The following is a 15,522-nucleotide window of genomic DNA, read 5'->3' on the forward strand; positions in this document are numbered from 1 at the left end:
CTCAAATAAAAAAAAAAAGAAATATTTTCTCTTACAGGAGCTGGCAAAGGAAAGTTACGAAGTACCAGAAATTAATACAAAGACTAGTTAGGTGCCAAGCAACTTAAAATTCTCCAAAACTGATTTCTTTTTCTAAAGGGGCTTAAATTCAGGGAGTGTGCTAATTAATAAAGCAAAATTGTTCTGATTTTTTTTTTAATTTTTTTTTTAAATTTTATTTATTTATGATAGGCACACAGTGAGAGAGAGAGAAGCAGAGACATAGGCAGAGGGCGAAGCAGGCTCCATGCACCGGGAGCCCGACGTGGGATTCGATCCCGGGTCTCCAGGATCGCGCCCCGGGCCAAAGGCAGGCGCCAAACCGCTGCGCCACCCAGGGATCCCAATTGTTCTGATTTTTAAAAACAAAATAATGATTCCTGTTAAAATTAATAGCATCTTTGACTCAATTAGAAAAAAAGAGTTTTTGGAAGGGTAGATATTGGATTCCGATATATAGGGCCAGAAAATTGCTAATGACATCTGGTATGTATGTATGTATATATGTATTTATTTACTTACTTATTTATATTCTGTTTGTTTATTCATGAGAGATAAAGGCAGAGACACAGACAAAGGGAGAAGCAGGCTCCATGCAGGGAGCCCGATGTGGGACTTGATCCCAGGTCTCCAGGATCACACCCTGAGCCAAAGGCAGGGCCAAACCGCTGAGCCACCTGGGCTGCCCGGCATCTGGGTGTTTTTTTTTTTTTTTTTTGATTCTGGTTTTAATAGTGGAAAGAGAATCATATAAAATCTAGGACCTTCAGTTTTATGGCCAAAGATTGTTGGTGCCATTAGTAAGATCTGAAATGTATTCTGCTATTACAGAGTAAAGATCTGGCTTGGAGGAAAGCTGACTTGACTATAGGTTCTGGGGGCCTAGATATTTCAGTGATACCTGCTAAGGTAGGTTACTTAATGACAACATTGCTAACATACTTAGTAAAAACAATGATCATTTAAAAATATACATTCTAGAGCGGGTATAGCTGTTCAGAGATAGTTTTAGAAATTTAAAAGCTTTTCCACTGTTTCCTTGGTCAGTTTTTTCTTGTGAAATTTCGTCCCTTTAGATTTTTTTGTATCAGGTGATTTTATTGTTGTTGAGGTTTTGTTTGTTTGTTTGTTTGTTTGTTTTTGTTGTTGTTGTTGTTGAGGTTTTAAGATTATTTCTTCATCCCCACTCTTAAAATTTCAGATGATATACTCGAGTTGGTTTGTTTTTATTTACTGTGTTGAATATTCATGTCCTTTATTTGGGGAAAACTTATGTTTCTTTTTTTTTTTTTCCAAGTTTTGGTATTTTTTATCTGATGTTTGATTTATCATCTGGCTACTGTTTTTCTGGAGTTGGAGACTTAAAAAAGATTCTGTATTATGATATTTCCACCTTTTTTGAGTCCTCTTTTAGGGTTATGATTATTTCTTAATATGTGGTGATCTTTAGTTGATGGTTCATATTAGTTACTGATAAATTGGTATGGATTTCTTTTGTGGCCTTGAAGATCTGCTCATCTAGACAGCTTTTCTCCTGAATGTGAGGTGTGATTGTGCACACTTTTGGTTAAGAGTAAAAGTCCTGTTAGACTTCTAGACCTTGGCAGAGAATGCTAGTTCTGGGTCTCCAGAATTGATAAAATCAGTACTTTTCTCTGGGAGATGGAATTCCTTAGTGTACTATATTCATTGGTAAAATTATCTTCTCATTTTCCCCATAACCCTGTTCTAGAAGTTTAGAATAATACTGGGATTTTTTCAGCTTCTTTCCATGAACACTCTTAGCAAATCTTTGTTTAGAAAGCAATTCTTGGACTTTAAGTCCGGAGCAGATTTTATAACTTCATATTCTCAGATAAGGGTGTTGGATGGACTGTTCTAGCTGTATTCTATAGTTGGTTTCTCAAATATCCATTTTGATGGCTGTCACATAGTCTGTTCCTGCTCATTTTGCTTACCATCTCAGAACTTTCTAGGACTTCAGTGGAAAAAGTGTCTGTCTTTATATGGATTCAAAGTTGCTGTTTCCTTTAGCCTTATTCATTATCAGTCCAATCCCATTGGCTTTCTACCTTCCAGTAAGTCAGAACAATTTCTGATTTTTCTGATAGTATAATACTTGTTTTTATATTGATATGAATTTATTCTTTTCTTTACTGTGAATCATTACTACAAGTATGCTCAGTTAAGTCCTCTTCAACCTCAAATCTCTTGTCTCTTCCTCATGAATGAAAAAAATTTTTGTTTGAAACAAATTTAAATATAACTAATATAAAGTAAAAAGAGAGTCTGTCCAAGGTTTACCACTATTAACAGTTCAGTGTTTATTCTCAGACTTTTTTCATGTCCTTGCAAATGTGAATACAAAGGTATATAGTTTTTGTTTTTAAATATATTCATAATGTGTTAAAACTTTTTTTTTTTTTTTAAGTAAAAGCATCATGGACTGTCTTCCAGTTACTAGAGTATTAGTTCTGTCCGGGCAGTTACTAGTTATTATTGTATATCCTTTCTTTGAACAGTACTTGGCTCACAGTGAGGACCCAGATAATTATTGGCTGAATGACTATATGCTGCATTAATAGAAATTCTGAGAGAGAGGGATTGTTTTATTCTAGGCAGAAGAGAGTTGGCATTTGCTGAAGGATAAGGACTGATCAAAGAATGGCCTTGTAAAATGACATTGAGAAGTCTTTTTTGTGTTAAGAATTTTGTAAATCTAGACTAGGTTGGATTTTAGAAGATCTAGAATCTAATGTTTTGGACTTGTTATGTCATCTAATAGGAAGCAATTTTAATCTTTTCAGGAAGGGTCAAGTTCAACAGTTTAGTGCATGTTAGGGTAAATTTAATAGGAAAACCAGGCCACAGTAAGTGAGGGTGAAGATTGGGCAGAGCTAGGTTTCCTAGCTAATGGCATTAATATAATTGCGAGGATTCAGACTGGGAAGATTATTGAATTTGGAAGTCAGAAAACCTTGATTGTTCTAATCCTGACTAATTCAGAAATTGTGGACAAATTAATTTCATATCTTTAAGCCTTTTTTCCCCATCATCTGTAAGATGAGTTGGTCTGCTAAAATGGATGGACTTAGGCACCATTCTAATTTTATTTTTATTTTTTAAAGATTTTATTTATTTATTCATTCATTCATGAGAGACCTAGAGAGAGGCAGGCAGAGACAGAGGCAGAGGGAGAAGCAGCTTCCATGCAAGGAGCCCAATGTGGGACTCGATCCCAGGACCGCGGGATCAAGCCCTGAGCCAAAACCAGATGCCTAACTGCTGAGCCACCTCGGCATCCCACCATTCTAATTTTAAAGGAGTCTTTCTTTAATCCTCCTTTTCTCAATTTTGTTTTTTTTTGTTTAGCTAAACTTAAGTGTTTAGCAAATTCTTTGCATTTATTGGGTCAGAACAATACTGTCTTGATTTTCTTTCATAATTCGCCTGCTAACTAGTCGCTGGGCTTACAGGCTTTATAATACTAATTTGTAACATTATTATGTGATGTTTATTTTTAAAGTGACAGAAATGTTTGTTTATAAGTAAAATGCCATTTTCTTCCATCAGGAATCATCATCTCTACCTGAAGAGGCATCAAATCAGCTGTATCCTTCAGATGAGCAAGAGCAAGAAGAGCTTGATTTTTTATTTGATGAAGAGATAGAACAAATAGAAGGACGAAAAAACACATTTACGGATTGGTCTGATAATGATTCAGATTATGAAATTGATGACCAGGATTTAAACAAGATTTTAATTGTCACTCAGACACCACCTTACATGAGAAAACATCCTGGAGGAGATCGAACAGGCAACCACATGTCTCGGGCAAAAATTACATCTGAACTTGCTAAAGTCATTAATGATGGCTTATATTACTATGAGCAGGATCTATGGATGGGAGAAGATGAAAACAAACACACAGCCATAAAGGTAATTTTTTGTGGCTAACATTTCTGCTGATACCAGTTTTTAAAATATATGTTGGTTCCCTGCATTTTCCTGAATTTGAAGCTTTTATTATATTTTGAATATGAATAAATAAAATGTTGAAAAATTCCCAGAATATATCTGATAGTCATAACCTGAGAAATAATTTTATTAAAATGACAGTGAAATGAGTACTTTAATTTCAAAAAAATTAGCACTCACTGACTGATACCCTTTTTTCAAGTGAAAAACAATAAGGAGGCTCTTTCATATAAGAAGGAAAAAATCTGAAGTTATGGACAAGCTTAGTTTATATGCTCATTTCTTACCTTGGCCTATTATCACCCCAGCTAAATGAGCAGGGCTTTAGAGAAGGTTTACTTTTGTTGCTCCCTTTCATCATTCTCTCCTTAGTCTATGGTGCTGTTTAATGGTAGTGGAACTGGTTGTGGACAAAGTATAGCAGATTAAAGTAGCTGATTGTCTCTGCTTGTACAAGCACCCTTGTTGTATTAGGGGTGCTCTTTGAAACCTTGTTCCAATTTTTTATCTTCTTGAATTTCACCCCACATTCTGATATTTTATTAAGGTAAAATATATAAGAACCAGACTAGTCTACTGACACTCTGCATTCCTTTCATAGGAATTTTAATGATAAAGATAGGAATTAAAGGGTTCCTTTTCTGACATTAAAAAAGTTAAATATTTGTTTGGGGGATAGAATAATGGGTAAGTTGTGTAACTATACTATGCCAAATAAAAGAGAGATCTTGGTCAGAAATAGTTACAGTTTGTAGGAAGAAATCACTGTCAACTAGTGGTTGAATAGAAGAAAGTGGCAGTCCATGGAGGTTCATATCCTTAACAAGAAGTGTGCTTTCCTTCTTGGCTCTTCATTTCTTCTTCTTTCTGGAACTTCTATCAGTGCATTCATCTGCTTCCCTTCTCTAGCCATTGCTTTTTTGGAGATGATGCCTCAGATTATTGTAACTTTTCTGTGACTTAGGAGCCTGAAGAGTTCTCTCTGTCTGCTGCTATGAAAAGGAAGTGTGTCTTTATAGTTTCTTGGTTTAAAGTCTTTCCTTGTCTAAGCATTGTTATTTTATTTGTGACATTTAGGTTCTCTAAGTAATCTCTAACTTAAATCCTTTTGGAACAGAAAGAGCTAGAAATAAATAATAGGTTAAAGTTACACTCTCTCCATTCCCTCTCTCTCTACCCTGCTTTGTTCTTCACTGTCTACCTTTCTGTATATTGCACTTTTCTGTTTTGATCACATGGATATAAGATCTATTAAGATGGGAATTTTTGTCTTATTTTGTACACTATTCTATCTCTAGTGCTACAACAGTTCCTGGCACAGTAGTGCTCAGTTCATATTTGTTAAATGGATAAATGGATTATGGATTAAACATTATGAACTAACCAAAGAAAATCTAACCACCGTTGATAATATTGCTTCTGTGGGGAAATTCTTTGAGTTCCTAATAACTTTCAGGCCATCTTGAGAAACATTTGTAGGTGATTATTTATTTGCTTACACTAAAGTGTAGACAACAATAATGAAAAGCCATATATTGAGTTAATTAAAAACCAGCATCTACCAACTTATCAATGAAATATTAGGGGAAAGAAATCTTGGCTATATGTCTGTAAGCATTATGGCTCTTTCATAAGCATATTGTATTTTATTTATTTTTTATTTTTAAAAATATTTATTTATTCATGAGAGACACACAGAGAGAGTCAGAGACACAGGCAGAGGGAGAAGCAGGCTCCACGCCGGGAACCTGATGTGGGACTCGATCCCGGGACTCCAGGATCACGCCCTGGGCCAAAGGCAGGCGCCAAACCGCTGAGCCACCCAGGGATCCCTGTATATTATATTTTAGCCTGTATGTACATTCTTATCACCTGACTTATTCCCCTTGTTTCTAATTTTGTTCAACATGTAATTTCTGATTACAGTTGTACTTTTCCTGTGGGTCTGCTTAAAGGGAAAGAAGACAATGATATAATATATACTTGTTAAACTCCTGCTGTGGGCCAGACATTGTGCTAGGTGCTATGTATGGAATGGGAAGATAACAATAGAGTCTCTACATGCCTGGTTTTCACAAATCATTGGGAGGACAGACATTGAAATAAACCCACAATAAATAATCATAAACTATCAAAAATATTTTTTAAAGAATTTAAAAATTTTTTATTTATTTATTTGAGAGAGAGTGAGAGAGAATGGGAGCAGGGAGGAGAGGGAGAAGCAGGCTGTCCACAAGCAGGCAGCTTAACATGGGGCTTCATCCCAGGACCCTGGGGTCATGACCTGAGCTGAAGATAGACACTTAACCAACTGAGCCACCCAGGCACCCCTATGATAAACATGCTAAAAGAACAAGATGCTACTGGGTTGGATTGTCAGGGAATGAATACTTCTGAGAAAGTCATAGTTACAGTGAAATCTGAAGTATGCATAAGATTAAACCCTGCAAAGACCAGGTAAACCATGTTGTAGGAAAAGGAAATGGCAAGTGGCAAGGATCTGAGGGAGGAAATAATTTGGTATATGTGAAAAACTGAAAACAAGTCCATTTGTTTATAGTATTATAGAAGAGGACAGTTATGGCAGTATATAGACAGAAGTCTGATCATATATGGTTTTGTGGGCCATGTTAAATAGTTTGGAATTTATCTAAAGTTCAAATAAAGTACCTTGGAGAGTATTACAGAGGCAATAGGACATAGTCTAATTTTTCTTTTTATTTTTTAAACGATTTTATTTTAGAGCAAGCAGGGGGAGGAGCAGAGAGGAGGAGAGAGAATCTCCAGTAGACTTTGTGCTTAGTGTGGAGCCCGACGTGGGGTCACGACCCTGAGATCATGACCTGAACTGAAACCAAGAATTAGATGCTTAACTGACTGAGCCACCTAATTTTTATTTAAAAGATAACTCTGGTTATTGTGATAGAAAATGGACTAGAGGGACTCCTGGGTGGCTCAGCAGTTGAGTGTCTGCCTTTGGCTCAGGGCGAGATCCCAGCATTGGGTCCTGCATCAGGCTCCCTGTGGGGAGCCTGCTTCTTCCTCTGCCTATGTCTCTCATGAATAAATAAATAAAATTTAAAAGAAAAGAAAAGAAAAGAAAATGGACTAGATAGAAAGGTACAGGAGTACCAGAAGAAATCCACTTGGGAGGTTATTAAAAAGTAGTCTAGAAGATAGGTATTGGTAACTTAAGGTAACTTGGTAGCAGAGGAAATGTTGAAATAAAACCCAGAGCTGAGCCCCAAGGAATCATCATTTAGGAGTTATAATAGGAAGTGATGCTGTGGAAGCTAAAAACTGACTTTACGGAAAAGAATGATCAGATGTGTCAAGACCTGGACAGACTGAATAAGATACAAATAACAAGAATGCCAGATCAATACAGTGGTTGATTTTTTTTTTTTTTTAAGATTTTATTTATTTATTCATGAGAGACACAGAGAGGGAGAGGCAGAGGCATAGGCAGAGGGAGAGCTCCCTGTGGGGAGACTGATGTGGGACTCAATCCCAGGATCTGGGGTCATGACCTGAGCTGAAGACAGACGCTCAACCACTGAGCCACCCAGGTGTCCTAGTTGGTGATCTTTTCTGACTTTGCAAAAGGATTTTTTGCTGGATCCAGAAGTTCTATTGAACTGCACGAGACTGAGTATAGGCTTTCTGTTTCTGCCATGTTCTTACTGCTGAGAACAACTCAGATGGCCTTTAAATAGATGAGGAAACATCTACTTGAAATTCTTAAAGATTGGCCAGGTAAGTTACTATCAGAAGAAAACCGTAAAGAAGTGTGGCATATTGAAACCAGTGTTGTCCTAGAGACCATTTGGGAATTTGGGGAATTTGGGAGATCAACTTTGCAGAACACCCCCAAATAAAGGGGGGGAAGACACAAACCTGGGGCTCAGCCAAAGCTGGGGATTCCAGCAAGTCTTCTATTGGTGCCTAAAAGAAATAGATCCTCAGTGAAAGAGGACTTAACTTGCTTTCTCACTTGCTCCTCTAAGGACTGTAAAAGAATTTCCCTAGTTGTGCTGAACAGAATAGGAAGAAAAAAAACATGACCTAGAACTTACAATCATGCAACTTAAATTCTTAGTATCTATTTTTAAAAACTTATTTATGTGTTTATTTATTCATGAGAGACACAGAGAGAGAGGCAGAGACATAGGCAGAGGGAGAGACAGGCTCCCTGTGGGAGACCTGATGTGGGACTCAACCCCAGGACCCGGGGTCATGCCCTAGCCAAAGATGGGCTCTCAACCATTGAGCCACCCAGACGTCCCAAATTCATAATGACTAATGTAAACTGAGCCACCCAGACTAATTCTAAATGACTAATGTAAACACTAATCATGAATTTAACGTGATTGTGACCTGTTAATTTCCCAGAAACCTAGCAGAAGCCAATATAGCTCCTTTGTGAGGACATTTACTTTTATCCTAGACCTTGAATAACTTACTCAAATTACCTTAAAAGGAAAGTGTGAGCAGCTCACAAAATTAATAGTCAAACAAGGAAATATGGTACCACATGTGAGTAATAATGTGAGAATACCATATCCTGAAGTAATTTAGATAATGGGATTAGCAAACAGAATATGGAGTAGCTGTTTACTGTGCTTAAAGAAATATGTGTAGGGACGAAGAAATTGTAAACCAATAACATTCCTAGAATTTCTGCAAGTAAAAACAGTTAAGGTTAAAATTAATCAATTGAAGGAATTAACAGCAGATTAGATACAATTAGAGAATCATTGAATTAGAAGACCGTTTACAATAAACTACTTAGAAATCAGCACAGAAAGGCAAAGAGATAGAATATATGAAAGAATATGGAATGATATTCCAGGGAGTCTTTGCTATTATTTACTACATTTCAAATCAAGTTATAGGATTTAATAGCTCCTGGATTTTATAGCTTTTTATTTCTGAAAAAAGATTTTAAAAAATAAGAAATGTGAAATAGAGTGATAAAAATGGTCTAAAATAGACAATCTTAGTTTCAGAAGGAAAAGTGAGAGAAAATGGGTTAGAGCCATTATTTTAAGAGGTAATATCTGGGACTTTTTCTGAATTGGGGAGAGATACCACAGTAGAGCTGCCAGGAAAAAAAAAAAAAGGAAGATTACATTTAATGGACAGTGAACAGCTGACTTTCCAACAGTTAACAGTCGATTGCAACAAACAATGGAATAATAGTATTAATATACCAAGAGAAAATAGCTATCAACTTATAATTGTATGCCTTGCAAAAAATGTCTTATGTAAGAGGGTGAAATATAATGAGAGAGATTGTAACTAGGAAAGCCTCATCAAGAGAAAGTGCAAAAGTGGAATAAATGATTTCATATGCCAGATATATAGAAAGGACTGCAGAACAAAGCAAGAGCTATGTGAATAAATCTAAATACTAGCTGTATAACTGTCTTGGAGATTTAACATGAACACAAACTTGGAGAGAGCAAATAAGTGAATAGTATTTAAGGTACTTTTGTGTCTAGTGAAAAGACTGATTAGTTTTTAAAGTTTTTGTACTGCAGTTTGAAGGACACCCATTCAAAAATAAAATTAGAGGAAATAACTGTGAAACTAGGAGAAAGGGAAAATGTAGAATAAGAAGGGACTTCTAGCACAAAAATAAAGCAGCAGATTTGTTTATTTGTCTGAGAGAAAGAGTGAGTGAGGAAGAGGAGGCAGAAGGAGAGAATCTCAGACTCTGTGCTGAGTGTGGGACCTAACTTGGGGCTTGATCTCATGACCTGAGATCATTACCTGGGCTGAATTGAAGAGTTGGACGCTTAACTGACTGAATCACTCAGGCAGCCATAAAGTGGGAGATTTAATAAACCCAGGTATTTAGATAGCAAAAATAATGTCATCAGAGTATATGTAAATAAAATTGGTTATATTATTTACATATAATGTAATCAATTTTATTTACATGTGACATCTGAAAGATAAGGGGGAGCATATACTATAAACTACTAACCAGCCAAAATCGATCTGTAGATTCAGTGTAATTTACAATATCCTATCAATATCCTAACTGGCTTCTTTGCAGAAATTGATGAGATGATCTGAAGTTTATATTGAAATTCAAAGGACTCACAATAGCCTAAACAATCTTGGGAAGGAACAAAGTTGAATTCAATCACAGTCCTTACATTAAAACAGTGTTGTTACTAGGATAAACATAGACAAATAGGTCAATGAAAGAGAATTGGAAGTCCGAAATAAACCCACATGTCTGTTCAACTGACTTTTAACAGTGCCTAAAGCATTCAGTATCAGTAGGGAAAGCATAGTCTTCTCAAAAGTTGTCTTGGGACAGACAAGTGGATATCCATATGCAAAAGAATATATTAGATGCCACCCTAATTCACATGTACAAAGATTAACTCATTTGAATTAAACATCTAAATATAAGAGCAAAAACTATGCAATGATTGCAAGACAGAAGAAAATCTTCATGACTTTGTATTTGACAGTGATTTCTTATATGACTCCAATAGCACAAGCAACAAAAGAAAAAAATTGGATATCATAAAAAATTTTTAAATTTTGCCCTTCAGAGAACATCTTGAAGAAAGTGACTAAAAAAACCACTATTTACATTAGCACCTCTCCCCAAAATGAAATAATGAGGTATAAAACTAATAAAATATGTATGAGATCTCTATGAGGAAAGTGATAACTGATGAAAGAAAGAACAATTAAATGAGACAGGAAGACTCAAATTTTTTAGTTTTCCCTAAACTGATAGGTAGATTGAATGCAGTCCCAATCAATAAGATTCCAGGAATTTATTTTGTGGAGATGGACCAACTGGTTCTAAAATTTATACAGAGGCAGAAAAACAGGATTGCAGTACAGCATTGAAGGAGAACAGTTAGAGAACTGATACTTCCTGACTTCAGAGTTACTATAAAGCTGCAGTGATTCAGACAGTATGGTATTGGTAAAAGAATAGACAAATCAATGGAACACAATAGAGAGCCCAGGGATAGACTTCCAGTAATACAGTAAACTGATCTATGACAAAGGAGCAAAGGTAATACAATGGAGAAAATATAATCTTTCAACAAATAGCAATGGAACACCTTGACACCTACATGTAAAAAAATTAATCTAGACGCAGACTGTATTTTTTCACAAAAAGTAACTCAAAGTGGATCATACCTACATGTGGACTCCATGCTGAGCCTGACGAGTGGCTCAATCCCACTACCTTGAGATCACAGCCTGAGCCGAAAGCAGGAGTCCCACTCAACGAGTGGAGCCACCCAGGTGCCCCTGGTTGATGACTTTTTAGGTACAACTCCATAAGCAATGTCCATGAAAGAAGAAATTGTTAAGTTGGACTTCCTTAAAATGAGAAAGACCTTCTGCTCTGCAAACAACACTGTCCATAGTGAGAAGACACACCACATACTGGAAGAAAATGTTTTCAAAAGACACATAGTGGACTGTTATCCAAAATATACTAAATTTTTTTTTCTTTAAGACTTTATTAAATGATGTGAAAACAACCTGATTAAAAAATGGGCTAAGATCTGAACAGATGACATTTCACCAAAAGAAGTTGTGCAGTTGGTGGATAAACATTTACTCCACATCATGCCATCAGAGAAATGTACATTTAAATAATGAGATAGTACTATGTCCACGTTAGAATGAACAAAAATCCACAACCCTGAAAACATCAAATGTTGAGGATATAGAGCAATCAGAACTCTCATTCCTGTTGGGAATGAAAAATTTTAACAGCCACTTGGGAAGACACGTTTGTTTTCTTACAAAACTAAACATACCCTTACTACACGATCTAGTAATCACTTTCCTTGGTACTTACCCAAAGGAACTGAAAACTTAAGGCCACACAAAAATCTGCATATGTTGGGGCTGCTCGCAGCCTCAGTCAATAGAGTGTGTGACTCTTTGATCTTGGGATTGTGAGGTTTTGCCCTGTGTTGAAGGTAGAGTTTACTTTTAAATATCTGCACATGTTGTTTACAGCAGCTTTATTCATAATTGCTGAAACTTAGAAGCAACCAAGGTATCCTTTGGCAGGTAAATGGATAGACTGTGCTATATCTAGATAATGGAATATTATGCATTGCTGGAAAGGAATGAGCAATCACTGGAGGAATCTTAAATGCATATTATTAATGAAAGAATCCAATCTGTAAAGGCTGCATACTTACAGTATGATTCTAAATATTTGAGATTCTGGAGAAGGAAAACTATGGAGATCGTAGAAAGATCCAAGATGGCCAGGGTTTAGGAGGGGAATAAATGAATAGAACAGAGCAGAGAGGTTTTTATAGTGCAGTTCAACTTTTCTATATGATAGTAAATGGTGAATACATGTCTTTATTTGTGTATCAAAACCCATGGGATATACATACCAAGAGTGAAATTTTGTATAAACTATGGACTTCAGGTGATTATGATGTTGCAGCATAAGCCCACTGTTTGTAACAAATGTAAACACTTGGTGCAGAATATTGATATTGGGGAGTCTCTAGAGGAGTAGGGTATGGTGAATTCTGTATTTTTCCTTTAATTTTGCTTGAAGCTAAAGCTGTAAAAATGTTTTAAAAAAGCTGATTAGGAGAATATGTTTCCAGATCATATTTTTATTAAAGGACATTTATTTGTAATAAGGAACTGATAAGTCCATAATAAAAAGACAACCCAATTATAAAATGAGCACAGAATCTGAATAGACTTCTTTTCCAGAGAAGATAAACAAATGGCTAATAAGCCCATGGAAAATTAGTTAACATCTGCTACCATAGGAATGAAAAATCAAAATCACTGTGAGAATCCCACCTCATATAGACTAGGATGATTTTAATAAAAGAGAGAAAATCAGCTGATGAATGGATAAACAAAAAGTGGTTTAACCATATAACAGTATTATTTAGCAATAGGAAGAAATGAATTTACTGATACACACTGCAACATGAAAATATTATGCTAAGTACCACATACTATATGATTGCTTGAATGAAATATCCAGAATAAACAAAAATTAGATTGGTGATTGTGTAGGGTGGAAATTTCTTTGGTAGGATGCAGAGAGTGATTGCTAATGGGTACTGGGTTTCTTTTTGGAGCGATGAAAATGTTGTAATATTGATTGTGATGATTGCAAAATTGTGTATGATAAAAACCAGTTGAATCATACACTGGGGTAGATGGTATACTATATGTGAATTATATCTTAATAACTTTTTTTTTAAAGTCAGTGCTATCCAAAGTGATCTACAGATTCATTGCAATCTCAAGAGCCTAATGGCATCTTTTACATAATTAGGCAAATTAGTATTAAAATTGATATGGAATCTTATGCCACCCTGAAGAGCTAGAAAAGTTTTTTAAAAGAATACAGTTGGAAATACCACATTTCTTAATTTCAAAACATTAAACTATGATAAAGCTGTGTGATATGAGCATACAGACAGACATAGGATAAATGAAGTAGAATATAGAGTCCAGAAATAAACCTTTGAGTCAACTGTATGATCAATTGATTTTCAATATATGTGCCAAGATCACTACATGGAAAAGACAATCTCAGCAAATGGTGTTGGGGAAACTGATTAGTCACATGTAAAAGAGTAAAGTTGGACCCTTCCCTTAACATCATATGTAAAAAGATTTTAAAGATTAAAGACTAAAACTATTAGAAAATACAGGGTGAATCTTCATATTTGATTTGGCGATGATTTCGTGGATATGACACTCAAAGCATATAATAAAACAGTTTGGAATTCATGAAAATAAATAACTTATGTATATTAACTTAAAACAATGAAAAAGTCCCCTACAGAAAATACTTGCATATCATCTGATTAAAAGTTAATATTTTTAATATATAAAGAAATCCAGCAACTCAGCAAGAAACCCAGTTTAAAAAATCAACAAAGGGCTTGAATAGACTTTTCTCCAAAGATGATCTACAAGTGTCTAATGAACACATGAAAATATGTTCAAATAAGTCAGTTGGAGAAAGACAAACATTATATGGTCTCATTCATTTGGGGAATATAAATAATATTGAAAAGGAATAGAAGGGAAGGGAGAAGAAATGGGTAGGAAATATCAGAAAGGGAGACAGAACATGAAGACTCCTAACTCTGGGAAACGAACTAGGGGTGGTGGAAGGAGAGGTGGGTGGGCGGTGTGGGTGACTGGGTGACGGGCACTGAGGGGGTCACTTGACAGGATGAGCACTGGGTGTTATTCTGTATGTTGGCAAATTGAACACCAATAAAAAATAAATTATTATTTAAAAAAAATATGTTCAATGATCACTGTTTATTAAAAAAATCAAAATCACAATGAAGTATCACTGCCCACTCAGTAGGATGGCTACTTTCTTTTTTTATTTTTATTTTTTAAAGATTCCATCCATTTATTCATGAGAAACACAGAGAGAGAGGCAGAGACATAGAGGGAAAAGCAGGCTCCATGCAGGAAGCCCCATGTGGGACTTGATCCTGGGACTCCGGGATCATGCCCTAAGCCAAAGGCAGACACTCGACTGCTGAGCCACCCAGGCATCCCAAATGGCTACTTTCAAAGTAAAAAGTAAAACCCAGAAAATTGCAGTTATTGGAGAGGATGAGGAGAAATTGGAACCCTTATGCATTGTTGGTGGGAACATAAAATGATATAGCTGCTATTGAAAACAGTATGGCTGTTCCTCAAAAAACTGAACGGATATTTGTATAGTTATGTTTTTAGCAGTAGTATTCACAGTAGCCAAAAACTAAGCCGAATGCCCATCATTAGGTGAATGCATGAACAAAATGTATATGCATTTAGTGGAATGTTACTCAGCTTTTAAAAAGGAAGAAGATCTATCACATAATACAATATAAATGGTCCTTGGGGACATAATAAGTGAAATAAGCAACAAAGACATACACTATGTGATTCCACCTCTAAAGTGAGGTACTAAAGAGGTAAAATTTATAGGAACAAAGCAGAATGGCAGTTGCTGCTGAAGAAGAAATGGGGAGCTAATTAGTATAGAGCTTTAGTTTCTCTAAATGAAAAAAACCGGTTGTCTGTTGCTTAACAATGAATATATTGAACACTACAGAACTGTATGTACACTTACAGATGGTTAGGCTGGTAAATATTACATTAAGGTTTTTTATTCCAATTAAAAGTAAAAATTATAAAAGAGCATCTAGCTACCTCCCAAATAAAAAGTAAGCAAAAAAAGCTGTTTTATATATTGATATCATAATTGTTTTACAAAGTAGATTTGAAAAAATAAAGCATTACGAGTGCTAAAGAGTCCTTTTGTGATGATTAAAAGTAAAGAGACTATCAGAAAAGAGTAACATTTTTTTTTAATTTTTAAAAATTTGACAGCACAAGCAGGGGTAGTGGTAGGCTTCCTGTCAAGCCGGGAGCCCAACATGGGGCTCAATCCCTGGACTCTGTGATCATGACATGAGCCAAAGGCAGACACTTAACCGA

At 35.6% G+C, this 15,522-nt stretch overlaps 1 protein-coding gene across 9 annotated transcripts in view; it reads left to right on the forward strand.

Annotated features, from left to right (window-relative positions):
- Window positions 1-15,522, forward strand: part of LARP1B (La ribonucleoprotein 1B) — a 128,053-nt gene that overhangs the window by 41,534 nt on the left and 70,997 nt on the right. For all 9 annotated transcript variants that reach the window (XR_005988564.1, XR_005988565.1, XM_041760063.1 and 6 more), the window contains one exon: window positions 3,613-3,978. Coding sequence is in view for 7 of the 9 variants with exons in the window: in XM_041760063.1 (XP_041615997.1) it covers window positions 3,613-3,978 (366 nt within the window). In the remaining 2 variants the exon portion in view is untranslated. The remainder of the gene's footprint in view (window positions 1-3,612; window positions 3,979-15,522) is intronic.

Source organism: Vulpes lagopus, chromosome 6, assembly GCF_018345385.1.
Source record: "Vulpes lagopus strain Blue_001 chromosome 6, ASM1834538v1, whole genome shotgun sequence".
In the NCBI taxonomy this organism is placed as follows: Eukaryota; Metazoa; Chordata; class Mammalia; order Carnivora; family Canidae; genus Vulpes; species Vulpes lagopus.